Below are 24,621 nucleotides of genomic sequence, written 5' to 3'. Positions count from 1 at the left end.
AAATGCATAGAAGAATCAGGGACATCTGGAAATTATTTTTTAATGGGATGGAATGACTCTAATGGGAAAAAAACTCGGGTTGTCTACTAAAGGGAGTGGGGGCGGAGGGACTTGGGATGTCAGGGTTGTTCAGACATCGCTGGCTGTTGGCTTGTCAAAGACTCCACATTCCCGTGAGTTTTGCTGTTGGTTTTTGGAGACTGAACAAGGGCAGCTGTTACCTAGCACTGTCGCAAAGACACAGGGCTGAGCTGGGCCCTTCCCAGCCTCTATGCCTGTGTATAGATGATGAGGCTCAGGAATTCCCTGGGGATAGAGGTGACTGGGAATGTCTAGTCCCACAACAGAAGAGGCCTATGCAGGCTGAACTTGCCTTTGGTGTTAGAAGACACGTGCTTTAGTCCACAGTCCTCCACTGCCCATTCTGGAGGAGGGTGTCTGGCATTTGTTGTCCCTTTCGCTCTGCACCAACTAGAGGCTGCAAAAGTGTGAAACTCCCCCAGTGGGGCTGTGGGAGGGGAGGGGCAGTGGCTGCTCCTGGCAGCCAGACAGGGTCCAGCAGGGCAGAGGTAGAAGTCACTGGCCAGCTGGCCTCATCTGTGCCTGCCCTTGTTAAGCCTGGGGCTCATCCAGGGTCTCCATACTCCTCTCTAGCTCAGTCAGTTTTGAGACAGTTTGAGTTCAGTCAGCCCAGCCCCTCTGTTTCCCCTCATTTTCTCCCATAACCAGGCAGACACCCAGGCATTTACTGAGCACCCACACCATTCAGGATTTAGGGAGACCGGGAAGTATGAAGCTTAAATACCAGGCTATGGCGCTTGGGTTTCGAAGGTAAGATGGGGAGTACTCCCTATTCCATCTGGGGGAAGATCATGAGGGAAAGCCTTCAAGGCTGTGCTCCATTGATGGTGTTGGCCTGTTCCTGCCAGCTGCAGGGTCCACAGGGAAGCCACGCACCACCTACTACGTGGGATGGAAGACATCGGAAGAGCACAGCTGACTGTGGACACTTGTATGGAAATAGGACAGAATGAAGCTCAAAACATTCGTATACTGACCATGTTAAAAAGACCATTTTAGGCATCCTGTTACATATTATTAATTAAGTTTACCTGTCTCTATTGATGTTGAAATTCAAAATTGCCTGTATGTGTCTCACATAATTCTATGGCAGAGCTGGCTTTAGTCTCAAAAACACCCTTTGAAAACAAGCAGCTCCATTTCTTTCTTTCCAGTGTGGTCCCACCCATCTTCTGCTCCTGCATCTTTTCTGAGCGGGCTTTTTTTTTCTTTTTCTTTTCTTCTGTCTTGCTGATTCTCTCCTCTTTTGTTGTGTGTGATGACAGATGGTGGCTTGAGAAGGGGGAGCTAGTGTCTGCCTTCTCAGGCTTCGGTTTCTGGATGCCCCGGTAAGGCTGAGGGACCTGACTTATCCAAATACTCTCGGGTCAATACATTTTACACAAATCTATTCTGATTGACTTGGGCAGAAATTGTTTTTGTTTTTATTCATCGCTTTTTATATATGTAGGTTACAAAAGTCTGTGAAATGTGCATCATTTACACACTTCAATACAAGCTAACTTTAACCAAACACTCACTGTCTGCCTCTTTCACACATACCCCCCCCCCCCGTCAAATTCCTCAGGGCGGTAGCCCTCTCTCTGCTTCCAAGTCTTTAGAGCTGGGCAGTTACTTCCTGTATCGTGAACCTCATCCAGTACATTTCAAGCTAAACCATCAGAGTACTCTTTGTTGATTTTAAAATTCCTGACCATTGTTTATGTTCTTCACATTATTTATTTTTTTGTTCCAAAACAGCTACTTGTTTTATGGTTAATACATACTGTTTTTGTTGTTGAACCAAGCCGTGTGTGATAATGACACTTGCACAACTTTCTATTTCCCTGCAGATGGACACTGCCCCTTTGCTTCTTACGGTGGTCACATTCTTACCGGAGTCTCTGTCAATGTGTAAAATTCCTTCAAACACTATTTCTCACCCTCCTCTTTCCCAGACAAACGTTTAGATTCCCAGCCCTGTTTGGAGCCCTGAGCAGCCTTGTGTGTGGGAACGTCCCACTCACCTTCTTAGAGTATAGTCTCCTATTTTGTTGCTTGTTTTTTGTTTTTTTTTTTCTTGGATTTTTTTTTCTCATATAAAAGTTGGTATGTTCTATCTCTTCACTTTGTAGCCCTTTTCAAAAGACTGGTCATCTTTGGGTTGCCTGATTTAAGTCAGAGGAAGTCACCAACAGCTGTTTAGAAAGTCTTTGCACATATACAAGAAATAGCTTTTCAACTAGTGGGCTTCCAAATACAGTGGCTGGTTAGGACTTATACATTTAAATTTTTTTAATTTATTTTTATTTTATGTGCATTGGTGTTTTGCCTGCATGTGTGTCTGTGTGAGGGCGTCAGGTCTCCAAGAACTGGAGTTGCAGATATTTGTAAGCTGCCATATGGGTGCTGGGAATTGACCCTGGGTCCTCTGGAAGAGCAGCCAGTGCTCTTAATTGCTGAGCCATCTCTCCAGCACTGGGGACCTACACATTTTATTGGGGTGATTCTGGAACCATAAGAACCTGTAGTGCACTTCTGGGACCAATAACTTTGTTTGAAGAAGCACCCCCATCCCACCCCAGATTCCAGTCCAGTGTACCTCTATAGAGGGCAGAGCAATGTCACATACCCGGTGACAGAGGAATGTAGGGGGCCCCAAAGTTCCATAGACTTGGAATAAACTTTCTCCTGACCCCGCTTGCAGTGGGCAGACTAACACCACTCCCCCTCTGCTTAGACCCACACTGTCTCTTGCCTTCTGAAGTAGTTGCCACCTCTGATCCTGACTGGGTTTCTGACTCCTTAGCTTTGCTAATTCCCCCACCTGTTTTCCTCATTCTGTTGACACCTGTTGCCTGCTGGCATCATCTCTCCTGTTCCCTCTGACCCTGTCTTTTTCTTACTCCTGCGCTGTTAACGTCAGTGGGGATCTTTCTGCAATGACAGGTCTGCCGGTTGCCTCATGGGAGGACTCTTCCAGTGCTGACGATGTGTTGTGCATCCCTGAACCCGCAAAGCTTTGTAATTAAGCTCGTCCTAGTCACAAAAATACTGGAGCCTAAGCTAAATATGACCGGAGTCCAGTTTATACCTAAATTTGTTTGCTTTAAATTCTAATCTTACGATAAATAGATTGGCGTTTTATTTCTTAAAAATTTTTATTTTACTTCCCCCGACCCCCTTTTGATACAAGGTCTCTCTATGCAGCCCCGGCTGTTCTGGAACTCGTTATGTAGACCAGGCTGGTGTGGAACTCATAGAGATCCACCTGTCTCCCGAGTGCTGGGATTAAAGGCCTGAGCCAACAATGCCGAGCTTGACTGGTATTTTAAAAGGTCATTTCTGTGATGCCTTCCCATTTAAAATTGCAACACAAAATTTCTAGTTGCTTATGCTTGAATAGAACTTCCTCCGTAAAGTTCAGGGCTTGGCTAGGTCGCCCTACATTTTCTATATGTGTACATAAGAAATTGACTGGGAGGAGTCTAATTCAAGAAGGCCAGGCTGGCTTCAGGTGCCCCGAAATCCTTTTAACGCGTGTATATATAAAAGGCTGCTTCTCTGTACATGAAAGCAAACATGTTCTGCTAAGGCGCACAGAACCTTTACATGGAGCATTAAAAGTGGTGGCACACGTATTAAAGCTGTAGGTCAGCTGTGTGAGGAAGGTCTTGACATTCACCAGCTCCAGGCTGTCCAGGGGTGCAGACCCAGCTCAGGTGGGATGGTCCTTTGCAGGTCCTCACGGAGAACTCTGTCTTTTGCCTCTACAGGTGCCCCCTTTCAAAGGTCTCAGCATCCTCACGCTACCTCCTGCCGCCACTTCCACCTGGGCCCCCCGCAGCCGCAGCAGCTAGCCCCGGACTTCCCGCTGGCGCACCCCGTGCAGTCGCAGCCGGGCCTCAGCGCCCACATGGCCCCGGCCCACCAGCACAGCGGCGCGCTGCACCAGTCGCTGACCCCGCTGCCCACCCTGCAGTTCCAGGACGTCACAGGTCCCTCCTTCCTACCTCAGGCCCTGCACCAGCAATACCTGCTGCAGCAGCAGCTCCTGGAAGCTCAGCACCGCAGGCTCGTCTCGCATCCCAGGTCGGCAGGGGTGGGGCCAAGGCAAGAGGGCGGGGCCGAGGAGGGGTGTGGCGTGGCGGCAGGGGCAAGGTTTGGGACTGTGCTTCTATCAGCCAGGAGTGGTTGCAGTCACAAAGCCAAAGCAGGTCTGCAAGGGATGGCTTTAGCCTCTGTTAGTGGCCTACCGTGACCCCTCATATTCCCCAAGCTCAGGGTCAGGGGCTGGGTGAACAGTGGCCAGTGATGCTCAGAGTGGACTTTCTAGAGTCCCCTCCAGCCTGATTCTGATTTTCCCCAAACCACACCAGAGTACCAAAGGAAGTGACTGGTTCCAGTCCTGTCCTCCAAAGGGCCAAGGTCTAGTTGGAGACTGTGGCTGTATGCCCATGAAACCGAATAAAATTAGCAGCAATCAGATATCCTGACGTGGCAAGTCATCGCTGAGCCTCAGCTGTAAGGAAGAAATGGATGAGCACAGCTGGGTGCTTCTCTGTCTTCTGGGCGTCAGGGCCATTTTCACACTAAAAAGTTAATGACCGCAAAGAATCTCTGCTTATATGGATTTACCGAAATTTAAAAGTATCTATTAATTCATTAAAGATACCGAAACTACTGATGTTAAATTTATAACGTTATTTTTATTTTTTAATTATTTTCCTTTTAGTGAAAATAGAATTTTTTTTCACATAATATATCTCACAATAATATGATCACATAATTATGGTTCCCCCTCCCTCTACTCCCAATCCACCCCCAACAGCTCCCCTCCTATTGGGATCCACCCCCTTTCTGTCTCATTAGAAAAAAAACAGGCTTCTACGGGCTAATAACAAAATAAAACGTAATACGATAAAACAACAACAACAACAACAACAACAAACAGTTGGAATTGTAAAAACAAACCAACAGCAGAAAAAGAAAGAGCACAAGAAAAGGCACAAGAAACAGAGACCCAATGGTTCACACACTCAGGAATCCCATAAAAACACTAAACTGGAAGCCATGATAGGTGCTCAGAGGACCTGGTGCAGATCTGTGCAGGCCCTGTGCATGCTGCCTCAGTTTGCGCGTTCTTGTGAGCTTTGCTCTTGTTGGTTTAGAGGGCCTGTTTTCCTGGTGTCCTCGATTCCCTCTGGCTCTTACACTTTCCTCTTCAACGGAGGTCACTGAGGTCTGAGGAAAAGGATTTGATGGAGACATCCCATTTAGAGCTGTTTGTTCCAAGCTCTGTCTCTGTCTCTCTCTCTCTCTCTGTCTCTCTCTCATGGCTGGCGATAGTTCTCTGTATTTGTTCCTATCTGCTGCTGATATACCCATCTCTGATGATGGCTGGGCAAGGCAACCATCTATGAGTATAGCAGAATGTCATTAGGAGTCCTTTGATTGCTGGTTTTGTTTATCTGTTGCTTTTGTTTTGTTGTTGTTATTGTTTTTTAGAACAGTAGTATTTGGGTTTCCCTAGGTCCAAGGCTATCTAGTCTCAGGTTCTTGGTCACCCAAGCAGTGCTCATGGAGTGGGCCTTAAATAAATTCAGATGTTGGTTGGTTGTTCCCACAAGCCTGTGCCACCACTGCCCTAGCAAATTTGGTAGACAGGACAGCATTATAGATCAGAGGGTTTGTGGCCGGGTTGGTGTTTACTTTTCAGTTTTGGTAGGATGCTGAGTAACTTCCTGTACCAAAAACATTAGAATATAGGCACCAGCTCAATTTTTCAATGTCCATTGAGTTGTGTAGGTGTTGTTTTCAGCAATGAGGCCTTGCTGTCAGTTTGTGGAGAGCAATCTACAGTCTTGGCAACAGCCTGGATTGTTTGGGGATTTTCATGGGATTCCTTTGGCCAACAACGCAATCAATCAACAAGCCAATCCTAGTACTGAAAACTTTATTTGGTGACAAGAGATGTCCGGTTGGTGGGGGAGGTCTATCTCCCCCATTATTTGACAATTCATTTAGCTACCTTCATATATGTTTTAGGAAGCTTCTACTGTATTAAGTTTCCACACTACCCCTCAAATGAGCCTTAATTTTAGCTGTTTCTCCCCGTGTTCCTCCCTTGTTACCCTCTCCCCCATCCTGATTCTCCTGTTCCAGCTCCCTACCCCATCCATAATGAGATCTATCTGCATCCCCCCCAGCTAGTCCCTTACTCTATACCTAACCTCTCTGTTTCTACGTATTGTAGTAATCAGTGACTTAACTGCTAGAGTACACATACAAGCGATTATTTGTCTTGTTGGTCTGGGATACCTCACCTAGGGTGATTTTTCTACTTTCATCCATTTAACTGCAAATTTCATTTATTTATTTATTTTTGTAAACACTGAGTAACATTCTACTTTATAAACATACCACTTTTTTTTTTTTAATTGAGTCTTATATTGAAGGACATCTAGATTGTTTCCAGTTTCTGGTTATTATGGATAGAGCAGCAATGAACATGGCTGAGCAAGTGTCTTTGTGGTAGCAGAGGGTGTGAAGCATCCTTTGAATCCATGCCCAAGTAGTCTTGGGTCTTGAGAGAGATTGATTCCCAGCTCCCCAGGAACTGCCACACTGATTTCCGCAGTGGTTGTACAAATTTGCACTCCCACCACCAATGGATGAGTGTTCTTCTTACTCCATGTCCTCACCAGCATGAGCTGTCACTTGTTTTGTTGATTTTAGCCATTTAGACAGGTGTAAGATGGAATCTCAAAGTAGCTTTGATTCGCATTTCCCTGATGGTTAAGGATGTTCAAAGTTTAAGTATTTTTCAACCTTTTGCGTTTTCTTCTTTGAAATTTCTCTGTTTAGATTTATACCCCATTTTTAGTTGGGTTATTTGTTTTCTTGACAATCTAGTTTTTTGAGTTCTTTATATATATTGGATATTAGCCCTTAATTGGATGTGTAGTTGAAAAGAAAATCTTTTCCCATTCTATAGGCTGCTGCTTTGCCCAAATGATGGTTTTCTTTTCTGTACAGAAACTTTTCAGCTTCATTATGTCCCGTTTATGAACTGTTGACCTTAAGAGCCTCTGCTAACTGTTCTGGTTAGGGAGTCTTTTCCTGTGTGGATAAGTTCAAGGCTTCCCCATTTTCTCTTCTATCAGATTCATTGTATCACATTTCATGTTGAGGTCCTTGATCCACTTGGAACTGAGTTTTGTGCAGGGTGCTAAGCATGATTCATTTGCATTTTTCTACATGCAGCCATCCAGTTTGATCAGCACCATTTGTTGAAGATGCTGTCTTTTTTCCAGTGTGTATTTCTGGCTTCTTTATAAAAAATAATAGGTGTCCATAGGTGTATGGATTTATGTCTGGGTCTTCAACTGCATTGATCAATGTGTCTTTTTTTTGTGTGTGCAGATACTATGCTGTTTTTATTACCAAAGCTTTGTAGTATAACTTGAAATAAGAGAAACTGGTCTGTAATTCTCTTTCTTTTTTGGGTCTTTATGCAATTTAGATATCAGGGTAACTGTGGTCTTGTAAAACAAATTAGGCAATGCTCCTTCAGCTTCTATTTTGTGGAATAATTTGAGGAGTATTGACATTAACTTTTCTTTGAAAGTATGGTAGAATTCTTTTGGGATTTTTAATCTGTAGATTGCTAAAACTATCCGACCTTGGGCTTTCTTTGTTGGAGGACTTTTAATTACTGCTTCTATATTACTAGGTGTTATAGGTCTGTTTAAGCTGCTTTAAGTTAACTTTGGAAAGTGGTACCTATTGAGAAAATTATCCGTTTCTTTTAGATTTTCTAATTTGGTGGCATACCATAAAGTATGTCTTTATTATTCTATGGATTTTCTTGGTGTCTCCTCTTATGATTTTCTAACTTTGTAAATTTAGATATTCTCTTTGCCTTTTAGTTAATTTAGTTTGTTAATCTTAATGATTTTAATAAAAACCAACTCTTTGTTTCATCGATTCCTTATATTGTGTTTTTTTGTTTGTATTTTGTTGATTTCAGCCTTGAATCTGATTGTTTCTAACCATCTGCTCTTTTTTGGTTATTAATTCTTCTTTTTGTTCCAGAGCTTCCTGGTGTGCTGTTGTTACTAATGAGATCTCTCTAATTTTTTTTTAAATGCAGACACTTAGTTCTGTGAAATTACTTGCCTTTTAGAACCTCCTTCATTGTATCCCATAAGTTTGTGTAAGTTGCATATTTATTTTCATTCAATTCTAAAAAGTCTTTAATTTCTTTCTTCCTTTTTTTCTTCTCCTTTTCAAGACAGGGTCTCACTATGTGTCTTTGGCTGTCCTGGAATTCACTATGTAAACCAGGCTGGCCTTGAACTCACAGAGATGCATCTGCCTATGCCTCTTGAGTGCTGGAATTAAAGGGTTGTATCAATATGTCCAGCTTAATTTCTTAATTCCCTTCTTGACCCATTTTTTTAAAATTCAGTAGTGAGTTGTTCAGGTTCTATGAGTTTTCAAGATTTTTGTAGTTGTTGACATTCAGCTTTAGTCTGTGGTGGTCAGATAGGATGCAGGGTGTTATTCCAACTTTCTTGTAGCTGTTGAAAATTGCTTTGTGTCCTAATATGTGGTCAGTTTTGGAGACAGTTCTATGAGGTGTAGAGAAGAACGTATTTTTTTCTGTCTTTGGGTGAAATGCTCTGTACATATCTGTTAGGTCGATTTGTTTTATAATGTCTATTAGTTCCAGAATTCCTCTGCTTAGTTTTTGACTGTATAACCCGGATACTGGTGAGAGTTGAGGTCTCCCAGTATCAGTGTCTGAGGTCAATATGTGATTTAAGCTATAGTAGTTTCCATTTTCTGAACTTGGGTGCTCCTAGGTTTCTGAACTGTGGGACATAGATGTTAAGAAGTGGAATGTCCTCTTGGTGGATTTTTCCTTTGATGAGTATGTAGTGACCTTCCTTATTTCTTCTGATTGGTTTTGGTTTGAAATCCATTTTGTCAGCTATTAAAATAGCTATGAAAGCTTGCTTTTAGGTCAGTTTGCTTAGAATATCTTTTCCCCTTTCTTTTACCTTGAGGTGATGTCTATTCTTGTTGTTAAAGTGTGTTTCTTGGGAGCAGCAGAAGGACAGATCCTGTTTTCACATCCATTCTGTTAGTCTGTGTCTTTATGGGAAAATCAAGACCATTGAGGTTAAAAGATATCAATGAGCAGTTTGCTGATTCCTGTTATTTTGTTGGTGAATGAAGGATGAATGTGTATGTGTGTGTGTATTTTCCTTCTTTGATTTGCTGGTCTGGGATTATTTATTCCTGTGTTTTTGTGGGTGTGGTTAAACTCTAGGTCGGAGTTTACCTTCTAGCACCTTTTATAGAACTGGACTTGTAGGTAGATATTACCTAAATTTAGTTTTAGCATGAAATGTTTCATTTTCTCCATCTATGGTTATTGAAAGTTTTGCTGTGTATAGTAGTCTGGAATGACATATGTGGTGTCTTAGAGTCTGCAACACATCTGTCCAGGCCCTTCTGGCTTTTAGAGTCTCCATTGAGAAGTCAGGTTTAATGCTAATAGATCTACCTTTATATGTTACTTGGTTCTCTTTCTTTGTTCTATATGTTTAGTGTTTTGATTATTATGTGCTGAGGGGATTTCCTTTCTGCTTCAGTCTATTTGATGTTCTGTAAGCTTTTTGTCCCTTGATGGGTGTCTCCTTCTTTAGGTTAGGAAATTTTTCTTTGACTTTGTTGAAAATGTTTTCTGTGCCTTTGACCTGGGTTTCTTCTCCTTTCTGTATTCCTATTGTTCTTAGAGTTCGTCTTTTCACAGTGTGCTAGTTCCTGGTTGGTTTGTGCCAGGACTTTTTTTTTTTTATTTAACTTTTTTTTTTGACCAAGGTATCCATTTCTTCTATTGTGTCTTCAATGCCTGAGATTCTCTCTTCCATCTCTTGTATTCTATTGATAAACTTGCTTTTGTTCCAGTTCCTAAATTTTTCATTTCTAGATTTCCCTTAGTTTGGGTTTTCTTTATTGATTATATTTTCACTTTCAGGTCTTGAATGGCTTTATTTCTTTCCTTCCGCTGTTTGTCTTTTCATAGTTTTGTTTAAGGGATTTATTCATTTCCTCTTTAAGGTTCTCTATCATGCTCATAAAAGCTGTTTTAAGGACACCTTCTTGTGCTCCAGCTATGTTGGGTTGCTTAGGGCCTGCTGTGGTAGGGTTGCTGGACTCCAGTAGAGACATACTGTCCCAGCTCTTACTGATTGTGTTTTCACCCTGGTCTCTAGGCATCTGGGTTTGAGAAGATTATAACTCTAGGTGCTGATAACTGGTCTTGTCTTTGGTAGATGAGGGTTTTGTTCCTTGGTTTCTGTTTCCTCTCTAGTTCTGAGGTAAATGTGTGGCTGTGTGTTGCCTGATAGAAAATTCTTTCGGGATCCTGATAGGTGTGGTCAGTTTCTGCTCCCCTGGTAAATACCTTGGCGTTTGGGAACTTTAGTTCTGAGGGGAGAAGCAGAGTGGGCATCCTCAGTGGGTGGAGGCAGCACCACTCAGAGCTCCTGGGAACTTGGCTGGCCCAGGCAGCCCCTAGCACAATGGCCCTTCTTTCTTTCTGTACAGGCGGAGTCAGGATCGAGTGTCTGTCCACCCCCACCGCCTCCACCCCAGCTTTGACTTTGGCCACCAACTGCAGACACCTCAGCCCCGGTATCTGGCTGAGGGCACTGACTGGTGAGTCTTCAGACACCCAGGAGAACAGGAGAGAGAGGGAGGGAAGCAGGCAGGGAGGGAAGAAGGGAGGGAAGGAGGGAAAGAGGGAAGGAGGGGAAGAGGGAGGGAGGGAGAGTTCACCATATCCATAGAGTTTCTGTTTTGCATCACTTTTGAATGATGCAGGTTAGTCCTCAGTCTACTCAGCCTTGGAGTCTACTTCAGTCACCTACTGGGCCTGGTTACAGGAGTTAGCTCAGTGTAACTGGACGCTATCCTGTCCCAGGTCTGGGGTCCAGAGTTCATGTTCCTGCCAGAAAGAAGGGATATGAAGCATCTCCCAAGCTCAGTGGACTCTAGAAAAAGCTTGGGAGGAGAATTCAGAGATGCTGGGATGGTCAGGAAGACTTCCTGGAAGGGGAGGAGGGAAGAATTCACGAAGAAATGATAGAACAAATAAGCAAAGTGGTGTAGGAAGGATGACTTAGAGCAGGGTGTTAGAGGTAAGCTTAGGACTGTGGATGGCAGTTAAAGAGAAAGATGCAGGATATTGTGTCTAAGAGATAGATGGTCCTTATGTAGCCTTTCCATTGCCTGAACTTTTGGGACTTTGCCGCCTCTTCAGAGACTCCTAAGAGTGCTTGGGACAGGTTGACAACTGCTGGGCTTGATGGTAGATACAACTCCAGGCATTGGTGACTACCAGCTGTAGCTGGGAAAGGTCTGGTATTAACAGGGAACGGCTAGACCCTTCAGGTACTTTATAAACACATGCAGCTCACTGAGTATTTGTTAGGAAAGGACATCATGCCTGCAGCGGACTTCTGAGTAGCTGTACAGCTGCGTCTCCCTTCTCCCTTCAAGGTCCAAAAGAGAAATGAAAAGTTTCACCGAAGTTTACCCTTGAGAACCAGTGAGTTTGCTGGGGTGCACAGTGCACAGGCAAGGAGATGCTCACAGGGGCCCGGGTGACCCCACAGTGGCAGCACCGGGAGTGTCACTGATCCTTTCCATCCTCCTGCTGAGGGACTGTCCACAGCTCCTCCTGACTGATGGGCAAGCATGCACAGCTGGGGCCAGGAAGATGGCGGCAGTTTTGTTCAGGGGTTAATGCTAGGCAGCAATAGTTTGGTAAAGAGGGATGCCCATATCTACCTACGTGTGCCCATTTGTACATACACTTACATATGCGTAGTTATGTGCACGTAGAGAGACGCACAGGGAGAAACAAGGAGCCTCTAATGGTGACTTTTGGGGGTGTATAGATGAAGTGTATCTTGGAATTCTTTATGTTTTTTTTTCTTGCAACTTTTAGATAAAGAATACAAGATGGTTGGGGGCAGGGTGGGATATTCCTCAATGGAAAAGAAGGATGGTATTTTTAAAAGCTGACATGCTAGTGTATCCCCTTTCACCCACCAGGCCAGGAAAGCTGGTTAGGTCACGGTGGGTTCAGGTGCCCCTTCCGCCCTAGCTGAGAACGATGCACAGCACAGTTCTTGGTGGCTGACTGCCTCCCATGCTTCTCGGCGCCAGAGAGAGTGTTGTAAGCATGCTCTGTTGTCTCCCGGCCTCTGAGCACTCTCAGCTACTCTCTGTTAAACTGGAACAATCTCTCAAAAGATGGATCACACTACTGCCAACTTCAGCCCAGCCTTTTCCTAATTAGCAGATTCAAATTAGGAAGATTTAATTGCAGTCTGGATTAAATTCTGTCCCTCAGCAGTCAAGTCAATTCAATTGGATTCAATTCAGCACACACGGAGCACCCAGAGCCCTTGTTCGCAGCTGAGCGACTTCAACACAAGCTCAGGGTCCAGGAGGTGTGTGAGAGCACACAGGGGACAGAAGAGCCAGGGCCAGTGTGGCGCATCAGCTCAGTCCCTACCTTCCTTATCCAAACCCATCTTTCTCATTCCAACCTTTCCGCACCCCCAGGGGGCCCATTCCCTGCTGCCCCAGAAAGGAAGACCTAAGGTCAGCAAGGCTGGTCCACACTGTTCACTGCCCTGTGTGGCCCCACCTGTGGGCTCATGCTGCGTGTCCAATCCCCACTGGGGCTATGGGTTCTTCTCCCTTGCAATGAGCTCTGCTTTAGCAGGGGTGGGCCCAGTGGTGAGGCAGGGTTTTTTCCCCCTTTCCCCATCACTCGTGCTAGCTGTACCCCCATCTTCTTTGATGAAGCCATAAAGCGTGCTCACCTGCCAGCAGACAGCGGTAATTTGACAATAGGAAGTGCAGTGTAGCACAGGCTCCTCTAATCCTCGGCAGGGAGCTCCTAGGAGGGAAGGGGTTCTCTGCCACAGCCACCCCCCCCCCACTCCTTTCCTTTATACCATCGGAAGCTCCTGAGTTCTGCTCTGAGTCATTCTAAGGGTTTGGCCCAGGCCTGGTCCAGCCCCAAGTTTAAGGCTATACAGGTCTTACTTTGGGATATCATACCCTTCCCAACAGTTCTCCAAGTGCACGTCCTGCCCTAAGAGTGAGTGGGAGCATCAGGCCTTGGGAGATAAATCTCAGAGATCGCCCTTGTCTGCCATGTTTAAAACCTGGCCCTGAACTTGAGCCATCGGCCGGGGGTCTCCATTTTTGTCATGGCCTACCCTGAGTCAGTTCTAGCCTCTTAGTTGCATCTCTGACTCCCAGGATGGGCTGTGCCCAGCTCTACCTATAGAGAGTTCTGTGGGCACCTGGACCCCACAGGTAAAGCATGATGAACCATGAAGGCCTCTTGCTGTTCTCTCAGAGGCAACCCTCTTCCTATCCCGAGAGCTCCAGAGTCTGGAATTGCCCAAGGATGGTACTGACACTTTGAGGGACAGGTTTCTGGGAAGAACTTAAGACTGCATAGTAAGCAACCAGACCACATCAAGCTTACAAAAACTGACGGTGGAAATACACTTATGCGTGATGGTTGTATACAAAGGAAAAGAATCATGTATATGCAGCAGAGGCCATAAAAAATTCTCTAAAAGACATCTTTGGTTATTTCTGCGAACCCCCAAACTTGGTTGTCATGGGATGGTGGCAACAGGAGAAAGGGATATGATGGCTTCCACAGGAAATGCTATCTCCAAGAACAAGTCAGATGCACACTTATCAAGAGCCCGATTTTGTAGATGTATCTGCTGGGACTGGGCTCAACACTGCATTTTGATTGGTTGTGGCTTTCTGTCTCCATCTGTTGCAAAGAGAAGTTTCCTTGATAAGGGGTGAAGACTGCACATATCTGTGGGTATAAGGACAAATGCTTATAGGTTATTGCTAGGGGGTATACTGGTTTAGTAAATCAATACAATAAAAATTAGTGAAAAAAAACCCTCATGAATTTTAAGGAGAGTGGGGAAGGTTTTCAGGGAGGAAAGGGAAGAGAGAAATGTAACTGTACTATAACTCAAACATTGACAAGAAAAAGCCTGTGAACTTCATCCCTGGCTGGGTGAGTCTCCACCCCGAAAGGATGTTTCTTACCATCTCCTTTTTCTCTTCCTCTTCCTTCTCCCTTTTCTCCCTTGTAACTTCTTAAAGTGGACTTTTATGACCCACCTTATCTTCCTTCTTTTCTAGCATAAGGATATAAAGTTGTGATTTTCTATTTAAGGACAGAAATTTTTTTTTCTAAATTTCATTATGATTAATTTCGCTAGTTTGTTCTGTGAACTCTGGGAGGAGGTTGTAGTCTACAACTATAATCATGTATTTTTTTTTTTACAAGATTGTTTTATGTGTCTGAATATTGTGCTTGCATGTGTGCAGGGTCCATGGCAGCCAGAAGAGGGCGTCAGATCCCCTAGAATTGGAGTGTCAGATGGTTATTGGTTGATGTGTAGGTGAAGGAGCTAAACCTGGGCTCTCTACAAGAGCAGCAAGTACTCTCAGCCACCCTCTCCCTTATTGCTTCTTTGCATTTTTAAGTTTTTGTTTTCACTTACTTTTATTTGTAAATAGTAGAATATATATTTCTCACCTACTAAGACGTGTAATTGTCATGTCATCAAAATGAATTGACCCAACAGTCTTGTTTCTCTATCTTTGGCTATCTATGCTCCTTAGTTCAAATTTTGCTTTGCCTGATATTAACATAGCCATTCTGACTTCCTTCCAATGGTGCTTGCTTTTTCCTCCTCTTTCTTTTCTTTTAACTTAAAAAAAATGTGCTTAGGGCAGAGTTTTGTTATATAGCTCTGGCTAGCCTGGAACTTTAGAGGTAGACTTCAAACTCATAGAGATCGGCCAGCCTCTGCTCCTGAGCTCTGGCATTAAAAACATGTCACATTCCCAGCTGCCTTTTACTTTTTTATGTAATAAATAACACATAGTTGGCTGTTGTTTTCCAGATGAACATCTGTGTTACTAGAAAAATATAGAACATTTATATTTATTGCAATTATCCATATAGTTAGAGCTATATCTAGTCTTGTGCTTTGCTTCTGTTTGCCTTGTCTTTTTTTGTCTGTTGTGTGCCTTATTTTAGATTGATAGTTAGGAATAAACGTTAGTTCATAGTTATGTTACTATTTTGTTTATTTTATTAGTGTTCTTAGTTTACAAGCAAGGATAGTGTCATTCTACTGTAACTAGATTAAATTGCTCTGTGTGAAATGGAACCATATTCTAATAACTCTACACTTACATTTCTCCTTTTATATTCTTTGCTACTTCTTCTATGGGTATATATATATATATATATTCATAAGTGTATATGTGCATATATTATAATTGATACAATATATTACTTTAATTTTTGATTTAAACCAGTGTCCTGGAAAACTATGGACTATATGTCAAATTAGCCCAATCCTTGTTTTTTGTTTGTTTTTTTAAATAAAGTTTTATTAGAACTATTTGTTTACAAATGATTTGTCACTACTTTTTAGTAAGATTAGCTGTAATAGAGAATGAATAATTCTTGAAACCTAAAATATTCACTATGTGATTCTTTATAGAAAATATTTGCTAGTATCTGCTTTTAATCAGATGTTAAAGAAAAAATTAACGGAGGAAAGAAACTACTATATTTCTTATAAGCTCTACATCTCCAGAGTGCTTTATTTCTCTGGGTAGATCTAAGTTTCTATCTGTTCTTTTTTTTTTTTTTTCCCTGTCTGGAGCACTTCTTATATTTCTTGTCTTACTGGTCAGCTGTGCTCTCAATTTTGGTTGTCTTAAAATGTCTTATTTTGCCTCGTTCTGAAAGACATTTTTTGCTGGATACAGGCTTCTCTGTTGACAGTCTTTTTTGTTTGTTTGTTTAAGAATATCATTACAATGTTTTCTGCTTGCTTTATGCCCAGTGGGGAATCTGAAATTCTTATCTCTGTTCATGGATCTTTTGTTTCCTTGGGCTGGATTTAGAATTTTATGTTCGTTAGCATTTTCTAGGAATTGATATATCTTGGGGTGAGATCCTCTTTCTGTTTTTGCTTGAAATACGTAGAGGGCTTTGAATCAGTGGCCCTTTGCTTTTCAACAGTCTTGGAAACTCTTCTGCAGGTTTTTCTGACCTGTTTCCTTTCTTCTATCTTCCCTTGGCCCTCTGGAGGGGGCTCTGTTTACCCGTTAGGCTGCTCCTCCAGCGTTGTCACTGCGGTTTACTTTTTCTTCCTTTTTGTATGCATGCCTCATTCAGATTGTCGTTGTTGCTGTGTGTTTAAATCACTGATCCTAATCTGCTCTTCACTCACCCCAGTGAAGTCTCCAGCTTGGTTATGGTTATAATGGCTATTCCACTGTCATTGCCACTCTTGTGTGTCTGGGCGTTTCATTGTTTCATTTTCCCCTGGCTGTAAGATATATTATCCTTCTTTTTATCATGACCAGCTATTTTCTATTGAAAAATGAATATCATGAGCTATGGATTGTTGAGTAATTGGATTTGCTTCAGTCATTTGTGGGGTGTTGGGCTTTGTTCTGGTAGCGCTTGTAGATCTGCTTGAGCCTTTAGAGGCTTGTTGAGTCTTACTACAGCACATCTCAAATATCCCTAAATCAGCAGCTACTCTAGATCTGCCCCAACAGAGCTCAGGGGCTGCCATTAGAAGATTGCTCTGGGGGTCTGGAGAGATGGCTCAGGGGTTAAGAACACTGACTGTTCTTCCAAAGGTCCTTAGTTCAATTCCCAGCAACCACATGGTGGCTCATAACCATCTATAGTGAGATCTGGTGCCCTCTTCTGGCCTTCAGGCACACATGCAGGCAGAATGCTGTATAAATAATAAATAAATAGTTTTTTTTTTTTTTTTTTTTTTTTTTTTTTTTTTTTTTTAAAGATTGTTCTGGAGTCTACTGATCAACTGTCTGAATTCTGGGAAACACTGTTTCCATGGGTGCCTTTTGCTCAACCTGTGGGCCGTCACCCAACCTCCCTAACTTCTTGTTGTGATGACTGACAACCATAAATTATTTTCATTGCTACTTCATAACTGTAATTTTCCTACTATTGTGAGTCTGTGTTTTCTGATGGTCTTGGGTGAGTCTTGTGAAAGGGTCATTTGAACCCCAAAGGGTCATGACCCACAGCCCAAAAACACACATAACTTGTTATTCAGTAGAGACTCGAGGGAACACTGCAGAATTCCAGAGTTCTCATTGATGCAGCTCCCTCCTCTTCAGAACACTGCGCGGTGAATACAGTGGCACAATCAGATCCCTGCAATACAGAGCGCATCCCCAACCCAAGAGAACACCAGTCTCTGCTTAAGGGCCAGGTGTATCTCTGGTTTGGATGTGCCTTCTTGGTCAGTGAGTTGCAGGGTCACTTGGATCAAAGTTCTACACTGGTTCATGTGGTGTCTGAAAACAGATATTGTAGATATTCTGCCCAGTTTTCCAGGGGCTTACAGTGGAGGAGAAAAACAATCTCTGCTACCTTAAAACTTGTCGGGAAGCAGAAATGCCTCTCTCTCTCCCTCTTCCTTCCTCCTCCCCCTCTGTCTCTCTCTCTCTCGTGTGTGTGTGTGTGTGTGTGTGTGTGTGTGTGTGTGTGTGTGTGTGGTATATATGTGGGGTGTGGTGTATGTGGTGTGTGTATATGTGAGGTGTGGTATATATGTGGGGTGTGTGGTGTGTGTGTGTGTGTATGTGGGGTGTAGTGTATGTGGTGTGTGTGTGTGAGATTTCACTGTGTGTGATGAGACTCTCCTCCTGTAGCGTTCCTCTTATCTAGATTTTACTGTTACATCCTGATGCCACTTCATATGTTCCTCAAAAGTGGCACCATGGCGGCTCATGCCTGCAATCCTAACATTCTGGAGGATGAGGTAGGAAGACTGAGTTCTCTTTTGGCCTGGGTGACAGATTATGCCCCTATCTTAAGAAACTATAAAAAGAATCCCAGTTTCTCTCTTTATCTCCGTCTCTGTCCCTCTTTGTTCCCCTTTTTTCTTCTCCCTTCCTCTCTTTTCCCCTGCTTTCTTAACAGAAATGCTTCAGAGATACCACTGTGTTTTTCTACCAGAAAGTACACCGTGTGGTTGTTTGTCCTTCTGTAATGTTGGCAGCAATTGATGATCTCTGTCTGGGTCTTTTATTTCTTTAGAAAATGCAAATTGGTGACAGGTAATTTAATAATTCTTTATTCATATGCTTGCTGGGAAACTTCAATATGAGAAATGACCCTGATCAACTATTTGGTTACCCTGAAGTACCTTAGTCGGGGAAAGGAAGACAGCTGCTTGGGGCTTGCTTTTATTCTTTCTATTTAGACTTCCGGGTAAAGAGCTGGTCCCCTGGAATCCTTCAGAGAGGATGGTTTTGTTCAGCTTCAGCTCAGCCCTCATATAAATGTGTTTCATGGGCTTCATTATCTTTTTGCAGTAATAGTTACTGACATGTGCATTGACCAAGACTGCTGGGGAAAGCCTCTTCTGGAGGGCTCCTTCTTCCATGACCCTGGCACACATTAATAACGTTTCTGCTTTTGGTTATGACAGAATGTTCTATTTTATCTCTGTGCATTTTCTCCACAGACCCCAAATTATCTCCATTTCTCATTAGCCACCAATTCCTCTTTGTTCTTTGTGTTCACCTAAGCTTTTGCCTGGCACCATTTTTCTTCTGTCTGTACACCGCTCTCTACTATTTTTTGTGGTGCTGGTCCATTACTTCTCCTCAGCCTTGCTCATCTGAAAAAAACTTTACTTTATCTTCATTTTGAAAATAAATTTTGCTGGGTGCAGACTTTGTGTCTGATAGCTTTTTTTTTTTCTTATTGATGCCATCTCTTTCTCTCCCGGCTACTTCATTTAAATGGGAAGTCTGTGATAGCTTCTATACCACCTTCTATACCAGAGGGACCTTTCTCTTTAATCTTGGGTTTATTTTAAACTTTCATCTGTATTAATTTTTAAAATTTTTGATTATTATGTACTTTGAGGTGGTTTCCTTTGTGTTACTCTTTGACATTTTTGATCATTTTGGGCCAGTGGGTTTATAGTTTCCATCAAATTCGAAAATGTTTTAGTGAAACTTCTGTTTAAGTGAAGTGAGTTTCCACAGACTTTTAGGAATGTGACTGGGTGGGATAGGATAACTTTCCAGCCTGTAGGATGAGCGGTCGAGGGGTCCCTCTGCTGTGGTTTTATCAAGAGGTGAAAATATGGTCGCTTCCCATCCTCAACCTGGTGCTTGCTTCTTTTGCGCTGTGTCCCTGACCTGCTCCATTTAGACTTTCCCTTGGAGAGAGCTTAATGGTCTGGGCTGTTCCAGGTGCCTCAGACTGAAAGGTCTTCCATGCGGGTTCAGGAGGGACAAGGAGACGGCTGGTTGCAGGCAAGCAACTTGTTAGAGGGGTTATCGGCGCCTTTTTCTCCCACGCAGAGGGGCAAAGCTGGCAGCGTGTGCTGTGACGTTGCCCCGTGGTGGAGCCTCCTCCACCTCGTGGCTCACTGGCTGTGTCCCGCAGGGATCTCAGTGTGGACGCCGGCTTGAGTCCTGCCCAGTTCCAGGTGCGGCCCATCCCTCAGCACTATCAGCATTACCTAGCAACTCCTCGAATGCACCACTTCCCCAGGAACTCCTCGTCTACGCAGATGGTGAGTGCCAGAGTCCTGAGGGGGTTGAACGTCCTCTCTACCTACTGCCGCTAGTAGCTAGCCAGCCTTGCCTTGTCAGTACTTCCTTACTTCCTATTTTCCTTCCTTCTCCAGTAACCCCATACAGTCAGGCATTATACCCACCTTGAACGCTGGCAAACTGAGCCCCAGAGAGGTTAGGTCCCAGTGCCTGAGGGGAGCAGCTCGATGGAAGGTGGGCTGGCTCCTCGCCAGGCGAATAAAACAGGGATGGGTTAAGCAAGTTAGGGCCTGGAGTCTGTGTCTCAGGTAGGGTTCTATTGCTATGAAGAGATCATGGCAACTCCTATAGAGGAAAACATTTATTTGGGGCTGGCTTACAGTTTCAGAGGTTTAGTCCATTACCGTCATGGCAGGAAACATGACAGTGTGCAGGCAGATGCTGGAGAAGGGGCTGAGAGGTCACATCTTGATCCTCAGGCAGCAGCAGGGTCTAGGATCTAGTAAGCACCAGGCCTAGCTTGAGCTTACTAAGTGACACCACTTCCTCCAGCAAGGCCACACCCCCAATAGCTCCACTCCCTGTGGGCCAAGCATTCAAAGATATGGTTCTATGGGGCCATTCCTATTCAAACCACCAGAGTTTGTAGACTTAACAGACTAATATTTGCTCATTGCGGGTTTGTAGAATGTTGTTTTTACTGAGAGACACTGAATTACAGTGCTATTTACTTCAGTTGCTGACTTGTTTTGTCTTCGGCCCTGGAGCTGACCTGGGCATCCTGCTGCTCTTAGAGATAGTACAGCAGGCTTCCTTCACTCAGCTGCCTGGGTCGGAGCCAAGCACCTTGGCTCTGTCACTTGCTTGTGTGGCACGAGCTGATTAGTTAATCTACGTGTGTGCCTAGTCACCCATCAGTAAAATGGGGATTACAATGGGTTATGATTGCACAGCAGTTGTCGTCAGGTGGGGCAGGGAAGTGCTCAGAACATTGCTGCCATGCAGCTGGTGCCCAGTCAGGGTCAGCGTCCCTTCCCGAAGCGTCTATGAGCAAGCCTGGCTCTTCGTGAATAGGGTAGAACATAAGAGCGGGAGGGACAGCCCTGCTGACTGCAGCAGGTCAAGGCTGTGCTGGCTTGTGGCTCTGGCGGGAGGACTTGCCCTTGGGTCCCAGGAGAAGCCAGGATCTTCGCTCCATCCAAACTGTTTTCTCCTCCTTCTCAGGTTGTCCATGAAATTCGAAACTACCCGTATCCCCAGCTTCACTTCCTTGCTCTCCAGGGACTAAATCCTAGCCGACACACCTCTGCTGTTCGCGAGAGCTATGAGGTATGCTGCCCTGTCTGATGCCGACACTGACTAGTTGACAGCTGCCTATCATTCATCGCCATTCTCTCTGCCTGTCCCCGATGGTGGGTGGATGGGGGTGGTGGGAAGCCCTCGGCTGGAAAGCAAGAGAGAAAGAGAGCACAGAGAGAAATGTCTGTCGTTCACGCTGGCAGTGTGACCTCTCCCTGCACTCACCTCTCCTTGCTCATCCTCTCCATGTGTGTTGGTGTGCACTTGTACACACTGAGCGCATGTGCCTGTTTTTTTACAGGAGCTGCTGCAGCTCGAGGACAGGTTGGGAAACGTGACCCGAGGAGCCGTTCAGAACACCATTGAGAGGTTCACCTTCCCCCACAAGTACAAGAAGGTGAGGCTTCAGTCAGGCTGGCTGCACAGTTGGGGGAGGGGAAGGGGGTTGTCAGCTGTCTGCTTGAAGCAGCCTGGCTCTCTGCAGGGGACACTCTGCAGGCCCAGGAGCCTTAGCTCTGGTTAGACGCTCTACAGCTGAGCAGGTGCCTCAGGATCTTCTCATTGGCCCACATCTGATGTGGTCAGGCCTCTCTACAGGGAAGCGACAAAGGCTGAGTGTTCAGGGGTTGGCTAGAGCGGTCACGCGTGTAGCTGTGCACGTGTAGGTGAACAGATACGTCAGTGCTTGTATCAGTCCCGTCGGCACTGCTGCTTCTGCACACAAGGCTCACGCTCACCTTAGAAAATAATTCCAAGCCTAATCGCATAAGGACAAATAGGCAGAGAGGACCTCTGAACTGTGTGGAGCCAGGCTCTTCTGGGGACACTTGAAAGTTGCAGAGTTATGGCTGTCCCCACTGGCCTGACAAGTAGAATCTGTGTGTAGGGCTATTACCCAGCAATCTGAGCACTTAAAACATTAATTCAATTGAAACACGTGAATACTTGGAAAAAAGCCAAATGCTCCTTAAGAGGTAAGTAAACATTCACAGTGATTTATTATTTTACAACAAAAAGAAATAAGCTGCGAAAAGATGTGGAGGGCGCTTAAATATAAACTAGAGAGTGAAAGAAGAGAGGTCCACAGGCTGTAAATGGTATACGTTGAACTATATGATGTTCTGGAAAACACTGCAGAAAAAGTTTTTAAAAAATCAGAAAATCAGCGATTGCCATTGTGGGAGGAAGGTCAGGAAGAGTGCCAGGAATTGTTTTAGTGTAGAAAGTTATTTTGTGTGGCATCGTGATCTAGACAGGTGGCATTATGCATTTACAAAACAAAACAAAACAAAACAAAAACAAAAACAAAACAAAACAAAAAAAAACCTAGCAGGTTAGTTAAAAACTACTTTAATGAAGGCAGATTCATTTGGGTTCAGAGTTTCAGAACTTTGTCCATGGATCCTTGGCTCTGTTTCTGGGCCTGTGCTGAGGCCTGGTAGTTAGGAAGCAGAGAGAGCACAGAGATGCTGGGGAGAGAACATACTCTTCCAGGGAACACCCCAACGACCTACTTCCTCCAACCAGGTCCTACCTCCTGGTCACCCCACCAAATAATGCCATCAAATTAGGAGTGCATCGGTGGATTAATCAATTAATAAGCCCAACTCCCCGAGGGTCCCGTTGATTCTCAAAGCTAACATTTCAGATCCAAACCGTAACTCGTGGAAACTAAAGGACTTTGGCTAATAATGGTCAGTTTTGGTTCATCGTTTGTCACAGTTTACTGTGTAATGTGAGATATTCATATAAGGAGAAGCTGTGGGGTAGGGCCACATCCTGCTCATGGCTCGGGCCCCCCCTGCCTGGGGAGTGAGGGAATGAGGGAAGGACAGACACCCATACAGTGAAGCTGGGTTTGGGTGGGGTCCTCTAACATGACCATCCAGCCTGGAACCTCAGTGTGTTTACTATGCACAGGGGGAGGGGCTGGCTGGTGTCGGCAGAAGGTCTCTGTAGGTGAGCAGCTCAAGCAGTGAATAGAAGAGGAAGAGAGGCTGGCGCTGCCGTCCTTGCACACGTTGGTGAAGAGAAGCTTTGCCTGGGCTACATGGGTAACAGCTTTGCCAATTGCCCCATGGGCCTGGGCTCTTCAGCATCCTTGACATGGCTGTGTATGCATATGTCATAATACACACTTGCCAAGGACTTTATCGCTCAGAGCTTCCTCTGGTTCCTGTAGTGGGGTTGGAAACACATGCTGTTGCTTAGTGTTTTGTAACCTAAAACTGCTGTACCCAAGAAGTTTAATATCACATCAAAATTAAGCAAATTTAGGGAAATTCTGGGTGGTTTAGGACTTATCATGGTGCACCCAGAGGCCTTCATCAGCTCTCACAAGACCCGAGACAGCAGTAAGGGAAAGTACTTGGCGCTGAAGTCAGGTGGCCAGTTTTGCATTTCAGTTCTTCTGAGTATAGCTGAGTGACTGTGGGCTGTGGCCCTTTCCTTCTGTTTTCAACATGGCTGCTGCTTCAGGATGCATGGTGTGACGTGGCTCCATACACGGGGCCTGGTACCCACCTGGTGCTCAGGAATGGCAAATGCAAACCACCATTCCTGGAGACTCTTTCCCCCAGTCAGGTGTCAGCATCAGAGAGCATGAATCATCAAATGTGCGTCTCTGTATTTGCTGCTTTTCTGTTGTAGTGATAAAACACCAAAACCAAGTCAGCTTACGAAAGAAAGTGTTTAATTGGGCCTATGGTTTCAGGACATTAGAGTCCACAGTGGCAGAGCAGAGGCACGGCCACAGAACCCTCTGAGAGCTCACATCTTGATCCAAAATCAGGAGGCCGAGAGAGCACACCAGGAACAGCACACATCATTCTGAAATCTCAAAGCTCAACCCCAATGACATACCTCATCCAGCAAGGCTGTGCCTCCCAATCCATCCCAAACAATTCCACCAAGTGGGAACCATCTAAATATATGAGCTCTGTGTGCTAAATCAGTGAGCTAAAAGGCTCTGGTAAAAACAGCATTAAAATGCAAGAGAAAATCAAGGGGAAAATATTGTAGAGAAGGAATAGGAAAAATGTAAGATAAGGAAATTTTCATAAACTTTGAGACACAAATAAAATGCCAGAACAATTTTAAAAATTTTAACAGAGTCTAAAACAATATAAAACAATAGTATATTTTAACTAATAATAAAAATAGAAAATATAGACATTAAAATAGAAATATATGAAAGGAATAAGAAATAGGAAGAGGAATAAAAGCAAAACATAAAATTTTAAATTAAGGTTGTCAAGCTGGGTATGGTGGCACAAGCCTTTAATCCCAGACCTCGGGAGGCAGGAGTAGGTGGATCTCTGAGCTTGAGTCCATCTTGGTGTACATGGTGAGTTCCAGGACAGCTAACACTATACAGTGAGACCCTGTATTGAAAAGCCAAGGAGAACAAAATATCAAGATGATCAAAGTTAAAAAGAGGGTGGGACTGGGAGGCACTGAGGGAGGGGTCTACAGTTGGGATAAATTGTAGGAAAGAAAGAAAGAAAGAAAGAAAGAAAGAAAGAAAGAAAGAAAGAA

The 24,621-nt window shown here is 44.2% G+C and overlaps 1 protein-coding gene across 1 annotated transcript in view; it reads left to right on the top strand.

Moving 5' to 3' along the window:
• The window catches only part of Ark2c (arkadia (RNF111) C-terminal like ring finger ubiquitin ligase 2C), a 104,087-nt gene that overhangs the window by 73,453 nt on the left and 6,013 nt on the right, over positions 1-24,621 (top strand). Inside the window, exons 2-6 of the mRNA XM_055622543.1 lie at positions 3,837-4,152; positions 10,684-10,794; positions 19,676-19,805; positions 21,010-21,114; positions 21,386-21,481. Coding sequence (XP_055478518.1) covers positions 3,837-4,152; positions 10,684-10,794; positions 19,676-19,805; positions 21,010-21,114; positions 21,386-21,481 — 758 coding nt within the window. The remainder of the gene's footprint in view (positions 1-3,836; positions 4,153-10,683; positions 10,795-19,675; positions 19,806-21,009; positions 21,115-21,385; positions 21,482-24,621) is intronic.

Source organism: Psammomys obesus, unplaced genomic scaffold (genome assembly GCF_907164565.1).
Source record: "Psammomys obesus unplaced genomic scaffold, mPsaObe1.curated_primary_1811, whole genome shotgun sequence".
Lineage (NCBI taxonomy): Eukaryota > Metazoa > Chordata > Mammalia > Rodentia > Muridae > Psammomys > Psammomys obesus.
Note: the sequence above shows the minus strand (reverse complement) of the source record. Positions and strands in the feature narration are given on the sequence as shown.